At 44.2% G+C, this 20,065-nt stretch overlaps 1 protein-coding gene across 2 annotated transcripts in view; it reads left to right on the top strand.

Annotated features, from left to right (window-relative positions):
• CSF3R (colony stimulating factor 3 receptor) overlaps positions 1 to 20,065 on the top strand; it is a 170,184-nt gene that overhangs the window by 82,920 nt on the left and 67,199 nt on the right. For both annotated transcript variants that reach the window (XM_069223871.1, XM_069223869.1), the window contains exons 8-9: positions 1,484 to 1,566; positions 7,119 to 7,332. In XM_069223871.1, the coding sequence (XP_069079972.1) occupies positions 1,484 to 1,566; positions 7,119 to 7,332 (297 nt within the window). The remainder of the gene's footprint in view (positions 1 to 1,483; positions 1,567 to 7,118; positions 7,333 to 20,065) is intronic.

Here is a 20,065-nt window from a genome sequence, read left to right as displayed (position 1 = left end):
GTGTAAATGTGCTAAAGCAAGGCATATTAATCAATAGTGCAGCAGGTCTTTTACTGCATAACTAGGAGGACAGAGGGCCATTTTCTTTGTGTGCGCTGGGGCCCAAGGCACCCTTGCTACGCCACCTTTATTACGTCACTATTACAACAGTCAGTAAAGTTACGACACTGGTACATCATAGCGCTCTCCAAAACACTACTATACCTCTAAAATGGTCTTAAACACTTCTTGACACTGGTGTCTAACGTAGATGAATGAAAATTATTTACTTCGTTAATGTTTATGCCGAACACCTGGCGTGGATCCAGTCCTCCTGGGGCGTGCTGTAAACTGAAAGAATATAGATACATCTAGTCACAGGGTAAACTGTTCATATAGCACACAGTCGGCGGAATCGCTTCTAGGTGGTTCAGCTTTAGTAGTGCCCAAAACAGGTGGCAAATCGGATGCCCAGGTGACTGGGGTTCTCAGTGGAAGTGAAAACTCCTCTCTGTACCTTTGCCATCTCTCCAGTGTATCTGTTCATCGCCAGGCTGCCCACGCTAGCTCAAACTCTAGCCTTGCATGTTCTGCTTATGGGCCCCAGGTTCCTCAGACCTCCACATAATGGGTATCCATATGCTCCAAGCTTCTTGCACTGGTTATGTGTGTGCCATAAGCTCTGAGCACTGTCCAGGTGCCCTTACAGCCTCACATTGTGAATCCCTGTTCCCCGAGCTTTTCACATTTCACATATCACAATATGTTCCAATCTCCCCATACTGGGCGTACACGTGTTGTAAGCTATCTCACACTGCCCCCATCTCTCAGGATCCTTTCTCTGTCCATGTCCAAGACTACATCACACCATCTGCCCTGCAGACCTAAACTCATCACTTGTGTCCACTTGCCACAGGCAGCTCACACTGCACATCCATCTGTTCTAAGGTCCAGTGCATCATTTGTCCATGTGGCATGTCCACAGGCCCCAATCATATCAACTCACAGACTTGGTACCTCAAGCCTACTCCTGTAGCTGTAGGACACCCTGACAAAGATTTATGAAACCAGCCTCACACCCCAACACAGGAGGGAGTAGAATAAGCCATTCCAGGCTCCCCATCAGGAGGGAGTAGTGGAAGTCTTACGCTCTCATGTATCTCATCAACCCCTGAACAGCCACCATCTATGGACACCTTACCAAGTACTGTTGAAGAAAATGCTGGCTGAGGCCTAGCCGATTGTTTGCTTATTTTTTCCAGCTAATGTGTCTCTAGGACACAACCAGCAGGCCGAGTACACGACACAATAGGCTATGTGCACTCTGCCCGAGTGGAGAACCAGACGATTTCAATCACCACAGCTGCTAAGCTCCATCTCTGGATCACACCCTTTAATCATCAGCTTTTGGATGTTCCACCAGTGCAATGGGCTATTTCTTGGCCACTTCAACTTGCTCCATTTCTCACATGAGATTCAGGGAGAAATGTTTCCTTTGTTTCAGCTCCGGTGGGAACATTAGATGTCTGGTGGAAATCGAAACGCCTGGACTCAGAGAGGAGCATGGAGGTGCAGCTTTTGTGGAAGGTAATCTGGTCGTCACATGATTGTTAAACTTTGTCATGATATCTTATTATTGTATATTCAGCCGTGGGATCGCAGGCTTCGTTAGCTTACATGATTTTTATTTTATTATTCTAATCTCCAATGATGTACAGAGGTTAGCGCGTGCTCTACACTGAAATGCTTAACCATTTTGTGTCACCTATGTTATTTTCGGCTACGTCAAGTTATGCTACAGTATAAACAAGGACGCTTTATTGACCTTTGTTTTACGTGACTATGCACTAATCAACTATGCAACGCCTTTTCAACTCAAGGTGTGGGATGCTGTTGAGTGTTGTGTTATACTGCGCCACGTTGTGTTATGCTTGGTAACGTTGCGTCATTCCAGGCTAAAATAGATATTTTAAGACTCACATCGACGTTGCAACAGATTTTGGGGTTGACAGAATTTTCGAGAAAGGATGAAGACACATTTGTGTTTTGCAGCACACAAGACCTTCGGCAGATTTGTCCTCTCCGGACATGAATAAAAAACTTAGGCCCGTATTTATACTTTTTGACGCTAAACTGCGCTAACGCAGTTTAGCGTCAAAAAATTTTGCGCCGGCTAACGCCATTCTGAAGCACCATGCGGGCGCCGTATTTATTGAATGGCGTTAGCCGGCGCAAGCAGACCGGCGCTGCCTGGTGTGCGTGGAAAAAAACCACGTACACCAGGCAGCGCCGGCGTAGGGAAAAATGGCGCTAGGGCGTCTTAAAAATGGTGCAAGTCAGGTTGACGCAAAAAATCGCCTCCACCCGATTTGCGCCATTTTTAACGACGCCCAGACGCCATTTACATGACTCCTGTCTTAGTAAAGACAGGAGTCATGCCCCCTTGCCCAATGGCCATGCCCAGGGGACTTCTGTCCCCTGGGCATGGTCATTGGGCATTGAGGCATGTAGGGGGGCACAAATCAGGCCCCCCTATGCCACAAAAAAATATAAAAAAAAAAAATATTTATACTTACCTGAACTTACCTGAATGTCCCTGGGGTGGGTCCCTCCATCCTTGGGTGTCCTCCTGGGGTGGGCAAGGGTGGCAGGGGGGGTCCCTGGGGGCATGGGAGGGCAGCTGTGGGCTCATTTTGAGCCCACAGGTCCCTTAACGCCTGCCCTGACCCAGGCGTTAAAAAGTGGCGCAAATGCAGGGTTTTCTGCCCCGCCAACTCCCGGGCGTGATTTTTGCCCGGGAGTATAAATACGACGCATTTGCGTCGCAGTCATTTTTTTGGACGGGAACGCCTACCTTGCATCTCATTAACGCAAGGAAGGCGTTCACGCTAAAAAATGACGCTCTTTACTCATACTTTGGCGCTAGACGCGTCTAGCGCCAAAGTATAAATATGGCGTTAGTTTTGCGCCGAATTTGCGTCGAAAAAAACGACGCTAATTCGGCGCAAACGGAGTATAAATATGCCCCTTAGAAAACTTTCCATGAGAGAGAGTTTTGCCGTTTTTGCTAACGCAGATTAGGCATAGCGCACACCCACTTTCACTATGGGTGAGTGTTTTCGGATTGAGAAGAGGCAGCTTTTTTTAAAGGACATTTTTGAGGACAGAGATAATCGAATATCAAGTGTAATTTAAACAAAAAAATCACTTTTAAATAAAATTATGTTTCACTTTATTAAGAAAATCCCAAATTTCACCCAGATTGTATTTGCATTTTTGTTAATTTTATAATTAAAAACATTTTACTACATATAAAAAAAAAAAAAATGATGTCAGGGCACAAGTCCTAAAAAAATGAAGTGGTGGGACTAACCAAATTAGGCAGTATGCAAGCAACATCACGGCAGAACATCGCATTTGGCATTACAGGAAGTGACATCAAAGGAGGTGACATCACAAACCATGACTTTAAGGACGTGACATCATACAAAGTGACATCAGATGTTAGGACTTCACACATATGTTTAGCAGGTCTATTATGAGTACATTTGAGTGCATTACGAGTAGGGCTTCCAGTTTTATGGAATTTATTTTTTTAGCATTTCCATCTGTATTTGTCCATATCTATTTTTTACCACCTTATAGATGGTTATCCATATTTATTTTGTGTTCTGGGAATAAATAGAGCCATAAATTGGAATATTTCCACATTTGTTTAACTCCTAGACCTGCATTCATGCTTGGATGCCTGCATCGTTTTATCAAACAAAGCAGCCATATATAAAACACTGCACCCAGGGGTACATCTTTGTGTTGAACTACAAATACATGTCGACATATTTCTGTTATTTAAGAAAATTTCATCCTCTTTTTTAACTCCCCATTTTGTCAGCTTTTGCTTGGAATTCATGAAGGACAGCATGGAGAGCCTCTCACAAGAAGCACAATTTTCAATATTTTGTTCTGCTTTTAAAAGTAAATACAGGCATGAAACACATTGTTTTCTGTCTGTATTTATCTGTAAAAATCTGTAGAAACGAAACACTGGGAGCTTTAATTACGAGTATACGTGCACACACTCCTGATTTAGACAGGGTAAGTTACAGATAAAACAGTGGTGTCTTTTGTCGGCGTATAGCTTCCTTTACCCAAAGACTGAGCAAACGATCTCCATCAGGCATAATATTCCATATGCACCACATTTCCATGTAGATGAAATTGCTTTAGCTGCCTGCGCATGTAACACCTACCTGACACGAGGTAACACAACGCAGGGCAATGCGCTGCCTGGAGTATATATTTTTTTTAACAATCAATGCCACCGGCATTTGTGTGGCACTGTAAATTCCAAAATAGATTTTGCATCAGGGTTGTGCCAGAAAAGTGGTTCAACCCTGAAACAAAATCTGCACCTCAACTTATATATTTTTATAATACCCTGCCACAAAGTAATTGGCAACAAAGAGAACGGGCAGTAAAGAAACGGGCTTAGTTGGTAGCAAAGTCAGAATTTTAACATTTCTTGTAGGGTTAAGGCACCTGCTGCAAAGACCTTTGGCTTCCCAGCAACTCTGAGGGAATTATAATAATGGTAACATTACTTTGGTGGTAAATGCATTTGCTGGAAAGATCTGTGTTCGTCTAGCGCCAGTATTGACTCAAAGTAGCATAGAGAGTTAATGTGTCTCCTGAAAAGCACATCATGTAACATGCAAACTAAATATTTCTATTTAATGTAGATAGGTAAGGGGTTTACTGCTTTTAACACAGAGATACTTTTGTCACTTGCAGTTCATAAATGGAAATCCGCCTAATATAACGCAGTGACCTATGAAGGACGATATGTGACTCCTACACTTTGTAACCCTTACTGCCTTATATAACATATACTGAACAATGATGTACACATGTGTTTGATTTAATGTCAATGTAGTGTGTATGTGTGCTATAAAGTGCTCTGATACCCTGCATTTTGATTAGTAGCGCTATAACAGAAATAAGAAATATCAGTAGTTATATTATTTGCTATAAGTAATGGGATGGACCTACACATCAGACATTCTTACAGTGTATGTATATCGCTTATATTCAAAGAATGAACAAAGTCAAAAGTGTGCTTCTCTTCTTAGGTGTGAAGTGCCAACAAGCTGTATGCCTTTGTTTCCACTCCACTGCATTATCTAGGTGTGATGCTCCAGACAGCTTCCAGCCAAGGATACTTTAACTGAAGGAGGCCTGATGCCCCCTTAAATTATGCCTTTGTTATGGGCCCAGCTGGAGTCTGAAATTTTAAAGTTCCCCCTTGCAGCTGGTTGTATGACAGAACCACGCTTGGCAGAACCACGCATGGCTTAACAATGCAGTCGGAACCACTACCACATTTTAACCATGCATCCCTTTACCACGCATGCCTTTCCAAGAAATGTCATTGTACAAGCATGCTTAATTAGTAAAAGTATATTTGGTAATGCCATGTGTGGTTGTGTGATACAACACCACCTGACCCCCTTACCCACTCCCTAAACCCTAAAACCTACCCTTTCCTAAAAAACTACCCCACCCTGTACTAAAAGTACCCTGAACCCCCGCCCTAAAACCTACCCTGCCCTGTCCTAAAAAGTACCCCAAGCCCCCACCCTAAACCATAAAAGCTACCATGCCGTGCCCTAAAACCTACCCACCCTGTCCTAAAAACTACCCCAACCCTCCACCCTGAATCCTAAAACCTACCCTGCCCTAAAAACGACCCCAACCCCGCCTAAACCCTAAAAGCTACCCTGCCCTGTCCTAAAACCTACACCTTCCTGTTCTAAAAACAACCCTGACCCTGCCCTAAACCTTAAATCCTACCTGGTCCTAAAAACTACTCCCCCCACCCCTGCCCTAAAGCCTACCCTGCCCTAAAAACTACCCTGCCACTGCTCTAAACCCTAAAAGCTACCCTGCTCTGTCCTAAAACCTACCCAGTCCTAAAAACTCGCCCACCCTGTCCTAAAAACTACCTGACCCCCCACCCCACCCTAAACCCTAAAACCTACTCTGCCCTGTCCTTAAAACAACCCGACCCCCACCCACCCTAAACCCTAAAACCAACCCTGTCCTAAAAACTACCTTACCCTGTCCTAAAAACCACCCAAACCCCCACCCTAAACCCTAAAACCTACCCTGCCCTGTCCTTAAAACTACCCCGGCCAGTCCTAAAAATTACCCCGACCCCTCCACCCCCACTCTGAACTCTAAAACCTACCCCACTCATCCTTAAAAATGCCCCCACCTGCCCAAGCCCCACTTACCTGGTCACCGCATTCCTCTTCCGTCTGTTCCTCCTGTGCGCCTAAGCCACGCAAATGCATGGTTCCTTCACCACGCATTTGCGTAGTTCAGGCACACGCATGGTTCAGGGCAAGCATTGTAACACTTGCGTGCTTACAGCCTGCTTGGCTCCAGCCGCATTATAAAGGTTGTTTCCTCTTGCAGCCTGTATGCCGTTGCTTGGATCTAAAGCACACAACGTGCAGACCCTGCTGAATGTGTCCCGGTGTCTCAAAATTACACCAGGAAAAGTTCAGAATTTTATAGTGGGGCCCAAGTTCTTGGCAGGGTGGACAGCGTCAACCCTGTGAAAATAGTGGGTGGACGCCGTCCACCCGTGTGTACCACCGACTTGCGCCCTGACAGTAATTAAATGTATGTGTTTTCATTTCTAGCATTTCAAAGATGACTTTTTTTACTGGGTGGAAGGTTCAGTCTGCAATGAAATTTTCTTGTAGGGATTTCCTCAAAAGTAAAAACGTTTTTTTTCCTGAAATTCAAAAATAGGAAAAATGTTGATCCCTAATCGCCATCAGCTATGTTTCCATTGTTATATACAAATAACACTGGCATTGAATACTTGATAGAGAACTCATTGTTATATATTAACTTCTCTTTTGAAATGCATTTTAACCCAAATACACAAGCACTTGTGCATTTTGCGAATTGAATGTAATTGCTTTGCACAAATGCGTGCCTGGATTTTTTAAAGAAATTATAGAGCTTCCTAAAAGATCATATTGCTTAAGATAAATATCCAAAGCTTTTTTGTAGGCCCAAAATGCTTCCAGCTAAAGCTGAAGGCTTTGTTTTCTTGCACTTTGCAGGCTATGAGGAAAGAAGATGCCAGAGGAACCATTTTAGGATACCTAGTTTTCTATACTGCAGGTGACACACCTGAAGGGGAAACAGTAGTGTGCAATACCACAGAAGAAGTGTGTCACTTCCTGCTGCCCATTGGGCTTGAGAGAGTCTCAGTCCAGGCATACAATTCTGCAGGTCTCTCACCAGTCACCGAAGTGATCCTTCTCAACATGAATGGTAAGGCAATGCTGTGCTGCTCATTTCTCTCATTTGTGGGCTTGGCTACTGAAATACCATGACAATCATTCTTATGAAAATATGTGACTGACTCGATAATCATTCTCTTAACCTTTCAGCAACAACAGCCTTAGGGAGTTGTCCAATGTCAGTATCTGTCTCTAAGTTGAGTTCAGTTGTGAATACCAAGGGCCATATTTATACTTTTCGACGCACAACTGCGCCAACGCAGTTGTGCGTCAAAAAAGTTAACGCCATTCTGAAGCGCCATGCGGGTGCCGTATTTATTCAGTGACGTTAGCCGGCGTTAGCCGGCGGAGCTGCCTGGTGTGCGTGAAAAAAATGACTTACACCAGGCAGCGCCGGCGTAGGGGAAAATGGAGCTTGGGCGTCAAAAAATGGGGCAAGTCAGGCTTAGGCAAAATTTTCGCCTCAACCCGATTTGCGCCATTTTTTTAGACTCCCAACCCCCATTGAAATGACTCCTGTCTTAGCAAAGACAGGAGTCATACCCCCTAGCCCAATGGCCATGCCCAGGGGACTTATGTCACCTGGGCATGGTCATTGGGCATAGTGGCATGTAGGGGGGCACAAATCAGGCCCCCCTATGCCACAAAAAAAAATATAAAAAAAATACTTACCAGCACTTACCTTAATGTCCCAGGGGTGGGTCCCTCCATCCTTGGGTGTCCTCCTGGGGTGGGCAAGGGTGGCAGGGGGTGTCCCTGGGGGCATGGGAGGGCACCTCTGGGCTCCTTCCGAGCCCACAGGTCCCTTAACGCCTGCCCTAACCAGGCGCTAAAAAACGACGCTAAAGCGGCTGGACATCATTTTTTTTTACCCGCCCACTCCCGGGCGTCATTTTTGCCCGGGAGTATAAATACGGCGCACATGCCTCGGAGTCATTTTTTAGACGGGAACGCCTACCTTGCATATCATTAACGCAAGGAAGGTGTCCACGCTAAAAAATGACGCAAACTCCATGAACTTTGGCGCTAGATGCGTCTAACGCCAAAGTATAAATATGGAGTTCGATTTGCGTCGAATTTGCGTAAAAAAAACGACGCAAATCCGGCGCAAACAGAGTATAAATATGGCCCCAAGTATTCTAATGGCCTGCAAGGCTGTGCCTTCAATGAGAGAGGACCCTGTTATCACATAACCCACAAGCAGGCCCTGGGCAAGAAGAGCCCAGGCCAAGGGCACACAATTTTAGAAGGGACCACTGAGCTTTCCTGGAAACCTGCTTTTAATTTTTAATTCTTCTTCCGGGTTGCTAGTGACTGTTATTTCTATTCAGGAGCTGCCTAACATATCTTGTTCCATTCCCTTTGCCTTCCTCCGCTTCTCTCCTCCATCTTCCTCCCACCCTCTTTCATGGCCTATCACTTCTAATTTACCACCTGAGCTAGAAATTCATGTGAGGGGAAGAGATGACCTGACCTTTGAACACAAAAGCCTACCCACTCTAACATCACCAATAGCAACATGGAGGATAAACCAAATAACGTCAGTTGTAGACGTTCCATAGCTCTTTGTCACCAGCCCACTATTTTGCCCTTTAACTGGAAGCACAAGTAGGTATAAGCAGTCTGCACCAGATTATCAACAGCCACTTGGACAGTGATCAAGAAAGAGACAAAGGGATAACCCCATTATTAAGGACCCTCCACACTCTGACAACAGGAACTGCGGTCCCTCTCTTCTTCATTCTTCCAAATGACAGTGATACTGCGTAGGAAAGTAGAGTATTATGTAGTGATGCCAAGTAAGTCTCACTATGCAGTACTCTCACAATACCCCAAATTGGGCCGTTTTGATTCACACTAATAAATCTCTAGCTCAGTCCTGGTAGTGTGGCAAAGAGCAGTTAGGCTTGACTAGCGGAACATGTGTTAAGCATTTCAGAGCACCAACATGGTTGATAAGTAAATGACATGACTCAAAAGAAGTCCAACTACAATTTACAAAAATAGAACAGATTTTTATTTTAATTTAGACACCAAAATGAAATTATTAATCAAATACATATAATCAGAGTTATGGATTGCAGAGTGAAAAATAAATCAGTACTTTACAAGCTGTTAAACTTTACCATTGAGGTAAATGAGAAAAATCACTAGTGACACTTGCAGACTGAGTTCAGGGGAACCCACTTGAAGTTAAGGTGATGCGGGTCCCAGAACCAAACTTCCCTTGTCAGGTCAATTTTACCTGGCTCTTGGGGCTTGAGTGCAAAGATGTCCTGGTTATCCTTGGTGCTGAGCGCAGGAGCCGCCAGTGCTGAAAAATCACACTTGTGACACTCAGTCATTTGCAGGTCGAGTTCACCAGGCAGAACAACTCTACCTAGTTCAGGAGTCTCGGGTGCAGAAGTCTGCTTGGCTATCCTTGGTGCTGAATGGGAGTTGTGAGTGCTGGCTTTACCACTGAGACGGTGCTGGTGAAGAAACAATGCAAAAACTCAACAACGGAGGCACTGAGAAAAACACTAGTCGACTGAAATTTACTGAAGGTCAGGACTATGTTTCCCAGAAGCCAATAAATCATTTACTTTTGGGTGATCCCTCAGCGGGCCCCAGGGCCAGTAACGTCTTAGTCCTGGGAGTGCAGTTCCTACCTGCTGGCTGCAGGGAACTGGTACCTCTAGTCCAAGGGAGTTCTGTTGATGTCTTTCGGTTGCAGGGAGGTTCTCCTTCCTTTTGGAACTAGTCCGGGATGAGTAGTAGTCATGCAGGTGCAAGGTGGTTGCCACAGGTGCAGAGGTTTGCACACTTTTCTTGTGTGTAGTCCTGAAGATGCAGACATGGGTCTCTTCTTTGTCCTTGGTCACAGTTCAGACCAGATCTGAGGTTCTGGTGCCAGGGGTGCCCCTTAAATCCCAGATTTAGGGGCGTTATGGGTGTGGGGACCAGTGACCAATGGGCTAATAGTTCTTGCGGCTAATCCGACTATGAGGTGACCACAACTGACGGTATATGTCATCTTTCCTACTCAGAATTCTCTATTTTGCCATTTTTCAAGATGGCAAAATCCATCCTTGGCTGTAGAAACCAGGTAGCCCACCCTAGAGGTGTGGCTAGCCTTCCAGAGGTCTACACCTCCTGCCTACCTAGTTTTCCCACCTGTCCGGGTGCAAATATGCCTGGGGTCAGAGGATGGCTTTGTCCTCCTCTGGGGGGCAGCCTATTTGCATATCAGTAGCAGTGTGCTCTTTGAAGCTCACTGCCTTGACGTGTCACTTCACTAGCCTTCCTGCAAGAAAGAGAGGTGACACGTTCCGCCCAGGCAGACTTTTGTTTCTGACTCCTGGGAGTGTTCACATCTCCTTGCCGGAGATCAGAATCCTGTCTTGGTGGCAGCAGCTGCAGGCTGTCAGCCATAGCGCAGGAAGTGCTGGGGCAACCACGTGGGCAACCTCTAAGGTAGAGCTACCTGGGTACATGCCACATTAAATCTGACTTTGGGTTTGAGTCAGGTTTAATGAGACAAGTTGTTTGATACCAAACATGACATACTTTGGTGGGCCGTAATGGATTTGGCATTTTTGGGGGTGCCCAGGTGCCAATCCATGTTAGCCTACAGACTGCTGATCACCTACAGTAGTGTTTAATTGAAAAGGCTTCTATAGGGACACTTCTACTTGCACTTATATGTCCACACTTTTAATATAATGCACCCTGCCTCCTGGGCTCATGAGGTCTACTTTAGGGTTGACTAGGATATATTAAAAGCAGTGCTATGACCTTACCACAAATGGTATGGGCAGTGTCAGGTTGGAGCAGTTTACACTTATCCTGCAGTTTGCAATGGCAAGCCTGTTGACATCTGTTTACATGAGATACTCAGGGTGTCTCAATCAGTGTTTCAAACCCTAGTGACCCCTTTAACAGCCATGCCCTGGGTACCACTGGTACCATATTCTAGGGACTATTGAGGGGGTTAGCATCTTTGCCAATTGGGGATACCAATTTAACCATATCAGACTTAGGGAGAAAGCACTGGTACTGTGGCGAGGTTAGCAGGCTCCATTGCACTTTCAGAGTCATAACCAACAGCATTAGGGCAAAAAGTGTAGGGGTCAACATACAAAAAGTCCACTTTCCTACAAACTAGAAAACCTATTAGTAGTTCCTCTCAGCAGGAGGTATGTTAGAATTTCTAAAGGAGTCTTGCCTCCTTTGTCCTCACTTCTTTATGTAGGTTCTTTCCCTGCAGCAGAGGAATGACAGTAATACACTTCCACTGTCTGGAAAAACAATCTCACATCCATCTTGTACACACGAACAGGCTGGGGTACCACACAGGCTACATATAAAAGCACATATAACATATATGAGATGCTAGACCAAGATACCATTTTTATCTGCAGGTCCTCTGCTATAGAAACAATTTAAAATTGGATTAGGTAACATACAGCATAATGTGTCTGTTTGTTAGTGATGTGTTCAAGTGCCAAAAGCCCATTTTAAGTGAATAAAACAACCTTTTAGTGCTGTGATGTCAGATAGTGAGAGACGATTACTAAATGAGACTTTTGTAAATGAAGGACTCTGGACCACCGCCCCTTATGCAGCATACAGACCCTGTAGCAAGTTGGGATACTGCAGACTGTGTTTAAAAGGCTGTCCTAGTCTTGGCACACAACAGTTTCGGCAGTGCCAGATTACCAAATAGGCAAAGTAGGCACCGGCCTATGCGCCCCACTCCTTCTAGGGGTCCCTCGAAAACAAATCAAAATAATATTGATTTGATCCTAAAAGAAAATTATAATCAACCTTTCTTAAATTGTTTCCAAAACAGAGAAAAAATGAATCAACTCAAAGAAATGAAAAAATTACATTAAAGGCTCTTTAGAGAAAATACTGTATTAATATAATGTACCTTTAACGACTTAAAGTACATAAGCCATAGACATCAGATTCGCATAACAGTTTGTCTCTTAAAAACTCCCTTCTGTCAGCTGTCAGTTTGTAAAAATAAATGGGTGCAAACAACGCATGTGTAATGTTTAATTTTGTGTAATAAAATTAGTTTATTAAAATTGTTGGTTGGTAAAATTAAAAACGTATTAGGAGATAACTTGCGAGGGTGGGGGGGGGGGCAAAATTACGACTGCATAGGGGCCTCCACAGGATTTAATACAGCACTGAGTTTGGGGCTCTTAATGTATGATCAGATTTGCATACATGGACTTGCATGTTTAAGTAACGTTCCCTTTACATGCAGCACAACGTTACATCTTCAGATTGCAGGCTAACACAAAAAGTGTCCTTCCACTATATAACAAAATCCTGCTTGATAGAGTGGTCTTAACTTGTAACTCGATTGAGTCCTCTCGTTCCGTTCCTCAGAGGGACCCCCTCCTTACCTTTCATCTTCTGAATGCCACCTTCTCTCAGTAACATGCCTGTCTGCTTTAACATCTGTTAAACTTTATATTAATGCAATTACAGTGCAATTCACTACCATGTATGAAACGCATGCCCGCTGTACTGCACAACACTCATTTATTGGGTCCAGTGAATCAAGGAAAAATCCCCCAATAGTGTCATAAACGAAAAGTACTTTCACTTTACGGTGATTTGGTTCGCATGTGTTCAGCACTCACAGGCGTACTCTGGGGCCCATCACCGTGATGCACTAGACAGAACTTTAGCGAGATGAAGATCGAGATGTAGCTAACATAAAATACATGTAATATTGTGGGGACTACAGATATGTAGTTCTCGTGTCATAGAGTGGCATTTTTTTCTATAAAAGGCAAGCATAGCAGAGGCTGTAAAACACGGTAAAGCACTTCCTATGCGGTGTTTGCCTGAACAAAAGTGGGCGTACATTCCGTGGCACTGCTCTCGCCATGCAGTGGAAAATACCGAGGATGCTTCTTACTTAGTAGCCAGTGGAGGGCAGAATCGGACAGTTTTTGCAGCACTTTCAATAGGCAGCAGTGGGTAATCATTGGCCACATCAGATTAGAATAATCACTATCGATATGAGGGAATGTGACCTTTACGTAGATTACACGTTAGTCCTTTTCGTAAGTGAACTCTTCTGAGCTGCTTTTGATATGATAGATCATGCTTTCCAATTGGATAGACTCTTATTTGGTACACATAACGTGACATATTTCAGCATGCTGCTAAAAGATTGTAACGGGTCAAGAGAGGGGATTTAAAGGCCAGCTATGACAGTGGGCGAGCTCTCGCTTTCATTTGCTCGAGTTGGGCTCTTTAAACCGCACGTGCCTAAATGTTTCTGGCTGACAAAGAAAAAAAAAACAATAAGTTTTAGGAGACAGATATTGTATACAGTTCCCCTTTAAAAGCGCTTTCTAGTATCAAGCAAAGAACATCACAAAGGATAGACAGTGATGTCAAGCGGTGATGTCAAGACTACAAAGGCGCCTGTCTCCTTGGATACTGACTCCCGGTGGCCTCAAGTGAGAGAAGCGAGGGTCGTAAGCAGATGGTCAGCGGTGAGGATCAAAATGTTAACAAGCGGGTCACCATCAGGGAAGAGGAATAACAGAAGCTGTCGCAAGGGACGAAGAGAGCACCAGAGACACGAAGCTGAGGTGAGCAGGACGAGATGCACCTCGGAGGAGCGAGGACAGAGATGACACCCAGAAGACACTCAGGGTAAACCAGTCCATCGGGCTGGAAGAAGCCAGGCAGGCAAACGGGTAAGCACCGCCTTTCAAAAACAAAACCAACAGTACAATGTAAGGCAATGCAATGAGCATACCAGGCTGATTACCACTTGTAAGGCCGGGCCATCAAGCAGCCATTTGAAAGACAAGCACTGGCAAAAGCAATAGTCCTTACCTTTGGGACCTGTTGACTTTGCCAGTGACTTTGTCGATGCTGTAAAATGAAGATGCTATGCATCATGACCAAAACAACAAAAATAAAAACCAAAAGGCGTGATGAAGCTGCCGTAATGGCCAGAAGCATGCAGGCGTGATGACTTTTGTGTGCCCATGTGCGCCTACAAAATGATGCAGGCATCCAAAATGGATCGGTAAGTAAATAAAAATTATAAGCATTAGCAGGTGCAATTTCCTGCCCGGTTCTCCCTGCTAAAAAACAAATGAAAATATATTTTGTTTAAACAAAAAGATGGTGAATGAGCGTGTGGAGCAATGGAGGAGAGGGAGGGGAAAGCAATGGAAAATGGATGGGCCTGAGGAAAGCAGCGACAAAGGAGGCCAGAGGGAGAAGAACATAAAGCGAAACATCAACAGGAAGTATGGGGCAGGCAAGGAGTTTGGTGGGGGAGAATCTCATGATAGAGCTTGCAATATGAGCAAGACAGCAACACGGAGCGCAGGTGGGCAGGTATTTGGTGGGGGAGAAGTAAATGTGGGACAGAGCTAGAAAACACATGCTCTCTCATGGACGCCTTAAGCAAAAAGAAAAAAAGTAGTTTGCTAAAAGTGAACAGCAAGGACAGAAGCCAGCCAATCAGAGAGATGATAAAGAGGCGATGCTCCATGGGAGGGCCTAGAACAACATGGACAAGCTGGGGCAAGGAAAGCCATTGAATAAGAAGCAAACAAATGAGTGTGACAAGAAAGTCAACCTGTGCTGTGAGACCCATCAGTTCTAGGCAAGCCCACAATAGGTCCTTTGCAACCAGACAGCTGTGCAGTATGTTAGGCTTAACCTAAAAAGCCAGGACAGGTGACCTGAATATACTGTGTGTTTCCTTTTATTCAACAACATGATAGGCATTTTTTGCAGTGGTTAGAATTGTCCTCATTTCATGAGACAGTGAGATACAAGCCCTTCTATCTGCTAACCGGTTGCATGCTTTAATGGCTTTTTACAAAATGTATGATCATAGCCTCAGCCCGATTTCGAGGCACTTGACCCTCGGAAGCTGTTGCACCTCTTGCTGAGTGTGCACCATACTTGAAAATGCCAGTGCACTTCCTCTCCATCACAGGATGTAGCGTACAGGCCAGAGCTAGGAAACAGACTACCCTATTAGGCTTTCTGACAGAAGTCAAGGTTTAGGGGATGAAGATGGTTTGCTTGCCAGCATTCTGCTTACATGTTTGTTAAGACACTTAGCAATACAGTGGTTGGGGAAGCATGAGTAAAAGCTAAGTGAATCACAGAGTCTTAATCCTCTCAGACATGGAAAAATGACCCACTCTGAAATACAACATTTCCCCAGAGAGGGCTCAGACATCTGAATAATTCTTTGCTGAAATAAATTACATAAGCATGACAAGGGCAACAAAACAGTTGCATGAGCCGGAGGATGACATCTGAGGGTCAATGAGCCACGTGCAACACCACAGTATTGACAGCCCAAGAGTGTGTATCATGGGGGAGGAGGGTGTGATGGTTAAATCCCCTTCATCCACCTGCAGTTATGAGGGGCTTTGCAGATGCCAAAACAGTGAAGAAGGAGGTACCACGAAGAAACTGATGAGTGAAAAGCATTGCTAGGATATAACTAGCCAATCTGAAGTCACTGAGATCCACGCCTCTGTGATCCTGGCATTGGACAGTAAGCAAGTGAGTTCTTGAGTCCAAGCCTTCAGGAGTCAGACATCTAGGATGCCAGGAGAAGAGGCTCAAAATTCTACATGCATAGGGCCTAATAAGAGGGGCCAGAGATGTCCAAAAGATGCTGCTCGCTTCTAACTGACCGTGCTGTCCAACCTCTTTCATTGGTTTTATTTTATACGTAGGATGAATAACACTACATTGGGCCCATCAGAAGTGTAAGGCAGATCTTGCCACCGATAGTAGGCATTGAACTCTCCTCTTTTAAGGTACATGTAGAACCTTTCCTTCTGAGTCTCTTCAGCCAGTGTTTGATGAAATGAGACACATGGTCCATTGAAGACCACCCACAATACTCGTGGTGAAAAAGCTTGCAATAATCAAAGAGAGGCTCTTCAACAAGGTTTGGGATGGTGGAGGAAGTACAAGTGAGAGATTCTCCATAGAGTCAATGCCCAGTAGGGCTTAGCGCTAGTCTTCTTCTGAGAAACTTATGTCATATTGCACCACCTCTTCAGTATCACCCTCTCTAGAAAATGGGTCATCTGGGTTTCAATGGGTGTAATTCAGGCTAAGAGTCTTATCTTTGCATCTGTAAGCCACATTTATCTGAGTGTGGAGAGCATACTTCTACCTAGCCCTGAAACAAACATAGCTACCTACAATTACACATAACTAAGAAATTGGATTATTATTTGGGGTGTGGCTACCTACCTCAAAGAATAATCACAGCTCTTTTCAGGGTGCACCCTCAAAGATACTAAATTAATCTGAGCTCAGCTCTCTGGGAATAACGGCGTACAGCAGACAGGCTTACTTTAGGGTTGTGTGTATAGTATTTATGCAGTACTAAAACAGTAATGTCGAAATGTAAAAATAAAAATCCCAAACCAAATTAGAAAAATAAAGTAACATTTAATAACCAAAACAACACCAACATTACCAATATTAAATATGGAGAACTTGAGATATGAATTATATTTTTTTAAGTAGGAATAGCCCATAGAAGCATAAGGTGACAATAATAGTCAATGGTCATGATACACTGGTACCTAGGTACAATTTGACACTGACCATGATTACACCAACCAGATTTGCCCTCGTTAAATATTTTATATTCAGACATTAGTCCTTTAACTCCAAATCCACCACAGGAGTACACATTAAAAAAGTAGGATTTCAGAGGACGCACTTAAAGGCTCACGGGGGTGCCAGGCAGAGGCCAACAGTAGGGCCCAGTCCAGGTCTAGTTGCCACCGGTCACCTGGGTACTTCCAGCAGAAGGCCTCTTGCAGCTTGTTGTCTCCCTGTAGCCACACAGGAGGTCAGGCAACAAACCCATGGAGTCCACTTCTTCGTCGTGAGTACTAGAGGGAACAGATCCAGTTCTCAGGGCTCATTTCAGGTCACAGACAGCAGGTCCAGTCCTCCTCTGTTTGTCTTCAGGACTGGAAGTGTTCTGAAGTAGGCGCCTAGACATTCCACATCCATGTCTGGCACAAGCTAGTGGGTGGGAATGACTCCTGGGCATGCACTAACCAATGGAATAAAAATTCCCTGGACCAAACGTACCCACTTTGAGCATTTTCAAGATGGCAAAAGGCTTTGGCCACATTAAACCTGGGCCTTTAGGGCTTGGGGTGAGTGTGGGGACTCTACTGTGGAAATCCCAGTGTCCTCCCACATCAAACATCAAACTCCAGTTTGAGGTAGCCCGAATAAACCCAGTGACAGAAGTCTGGTAGAACAAAAGTAGGCTTTTCCAGCAACCAGACAGTAAATACACAGGCATTGTTTTGGCATCCCGTTTCCCTTTCTTCCAGATGAAACCTCAGTGTGTTATATGTAAATCCCAGAGACAGACTCCTTATAGGACACACCTGGGTTCATCAGCAACCAAACAGTGAATATGCAAGAATTGTCTGGCCATCCTCTTCTCTCCCTTTTTATATGTAAACCAAGCCGTCATATGAAGCAGAATTTGACACTCAAGCATGATTTAGCACTGTCATGGCAAAAAAGGATGCACACAGGCCCCATCCTGTAAATATTAGGAGGTTTAGAGAGTCATTTCTGTCTATTCAGGTTTGACTATTAGTTGCTCCTGGGAAGCATTTCACACCTTTTTCACACCTATTCAGATGCTAATCCATGGCTGGGAAAAGCTTGAGAGCAAATGCAAATTGGCTTCCAAGAAGTTATGATCTCTTAATATTTATTAAACATTCGGCTTCACCAATAAATTAGATTTTTAATAACAAATAAAATTGTTGTTTAATTATTTTTCTTCCTAGTCCCATTCCCAAAATACACTATTGCCCTGACTTGTTATCTTCATTACTCTTAGTCCAGCTTGCCCTCGACCCAGTCATTAGCATATGAAGAATATCTCCCAATCACAGGAAACAAAACAGGAAATTCTAACTGACCCCACCCATCCTCAGCTGGACGCTACAATAGAGTAGCATTCTTCCAACACTTCCTGTAATCCCATACCTCTTATCAAAGACCCAGCCACCAGGGAGGGTGGGCAGTAATGAATGATGGTCGAGGATGAGTAAGACTAGGAGTAATGAAGATTACCGGTAAGCAATTAGGGCACTACCTCTACGTCCATCTTCCTCGACCCTGTCATTAACTTATGAGGTATACCAAAGCTGTGAGAACCGCCTTTGATAAGAACAAAAGCACAGAAAAATCAAGATATAATGCAACACCACAGTGATTTATTTGCTAATATCCTGATCTAGAACACAAAAATACAAACAGTCATGGTAACACTGATTACAATACTCCTGCACCAATATTTAATCTGTAATATTTTTCAAAGGTGTGCTTTAAGACCCAGATTCCAAGCAATTTCATCCAACGCAACACACCTCTGTATTCTAGACACCAAAGGCACTGCCTCTTTAACCACATTGTTTTTGACATGGAATGCCTTTATGGCATACCACTTATGCCTTAAAGTAGACAGGAATAGCTTTTTCCCAAAGCCACCCAGGATAAGTTGAAGGACAGAAGAAACAGAACAACCCACAGAAGAGAGACCTTATGCTGAGCACCAAGAATCAAAATGTTTCCAGTGCTTAGAAGAAGCAAAAAGAGTAGAAGATCTTTTAGATTTCTGAACCACTTCAATAACATGTGGCGATAAATCTTGTTGCACTATACTCATCCTCTCAACTTCCAAACTGACAGGGTAAGATAAAGAGGAAGGCGAGCACTGCAACATCTTAGAGGAGAGGGAGACAGAGGAAGGATCAACGGACGCTGGCATGCCAACTTTTTTAGAAGAGGGAACCATGTCCTCCTGGACCAGAATAGAACAACCGCTATCCCTTGAGCCTTTTCTTGGTGGACTTTGCATAGAAGCTTTTGAATCAGAAGGAAGGGAGAATTGGCAAATAGAAGTTTCTTTCGTCATAATACATTCAGGGTATCTACTTCCCAAGCCTCTCGTACTCTAAACCTGGAGCAAACCTTTTGGGCAAGAGTATTGATTCTGAAAGCAAATAGGTCGACAAAGGGATTCCTGAACCTCCTTCAAATGTCCCGCCAGGTCAACCTGGCCAAGCTCAGTTTCTAAGAGGAAGGAAATATCCAGCTCAGGAGATCTGCCTTTGTATTTTTCAGCTTATTGATTTGAATTGCTGCTAGAGCAAGTAGAAGTATCTCTGCCTACGGAGGTAGATTGCAGGTCATCTCGTTCAGAGATCGGGAATGTGCACTCCCTTGATGATTAACTTAAACCACCATCACCGTGTTGTTGGGCCTTACCAACACATTTTGGTGGCTCAACTGAAGCTTGAACTGTTCAAGAGCTAGAAAAACTGCTGTCAGCTCCCTGCAGTCTGAGGATCTCCAAGCTTCCTTTCAGGACCACTTTATTGGACTGACAGCTCCCCAACATAGCAGCCCAGCTCAAGGAGCTTGCATCAGTAGTTGGAATTATTGGAGGCTCTAGATGCATAATCATTCCTTTGCAGAGGTTGTTCATATTCATCCACCATGGCAGAGCCCACCTAATGTTTGTAGAGACCTGAATCTCTGCATCCAAATTCCTGACTGACAGTCTCCATGCTTGTGTACATGACACAACAGACGTCCCAAATGTAGTCTTGTCTACTAGGCAATGAAGACCAAAGCTGCCATATGACCCTGCAATTCTAACCATTTGAACAAGGTGGCTTCGTTGCTCAAAAGTAGAG

The sequence above is a fragment of the Pleurodeles waltl genome, chromosome 3_1 (assembly GCF_031143425.1).
Source record: "Pleurodeles waltl isolate 20211129_DDA chromosome 3_1, aPleWal1.hap1.20221129, whole genome shotgun sequence".
NCBI classification, from domain to species: domain Eukaryota; kingdom Metazoa; phylum Chordata; class Amphibia; order Caudata; family Salamandridae; genus Pleurodeles; species Pleurodeles waltl.
Note: the sequence above shows the minus strand (reverse complement) of the source record. Positions and strands in the feature narration are given on the sequence as shown.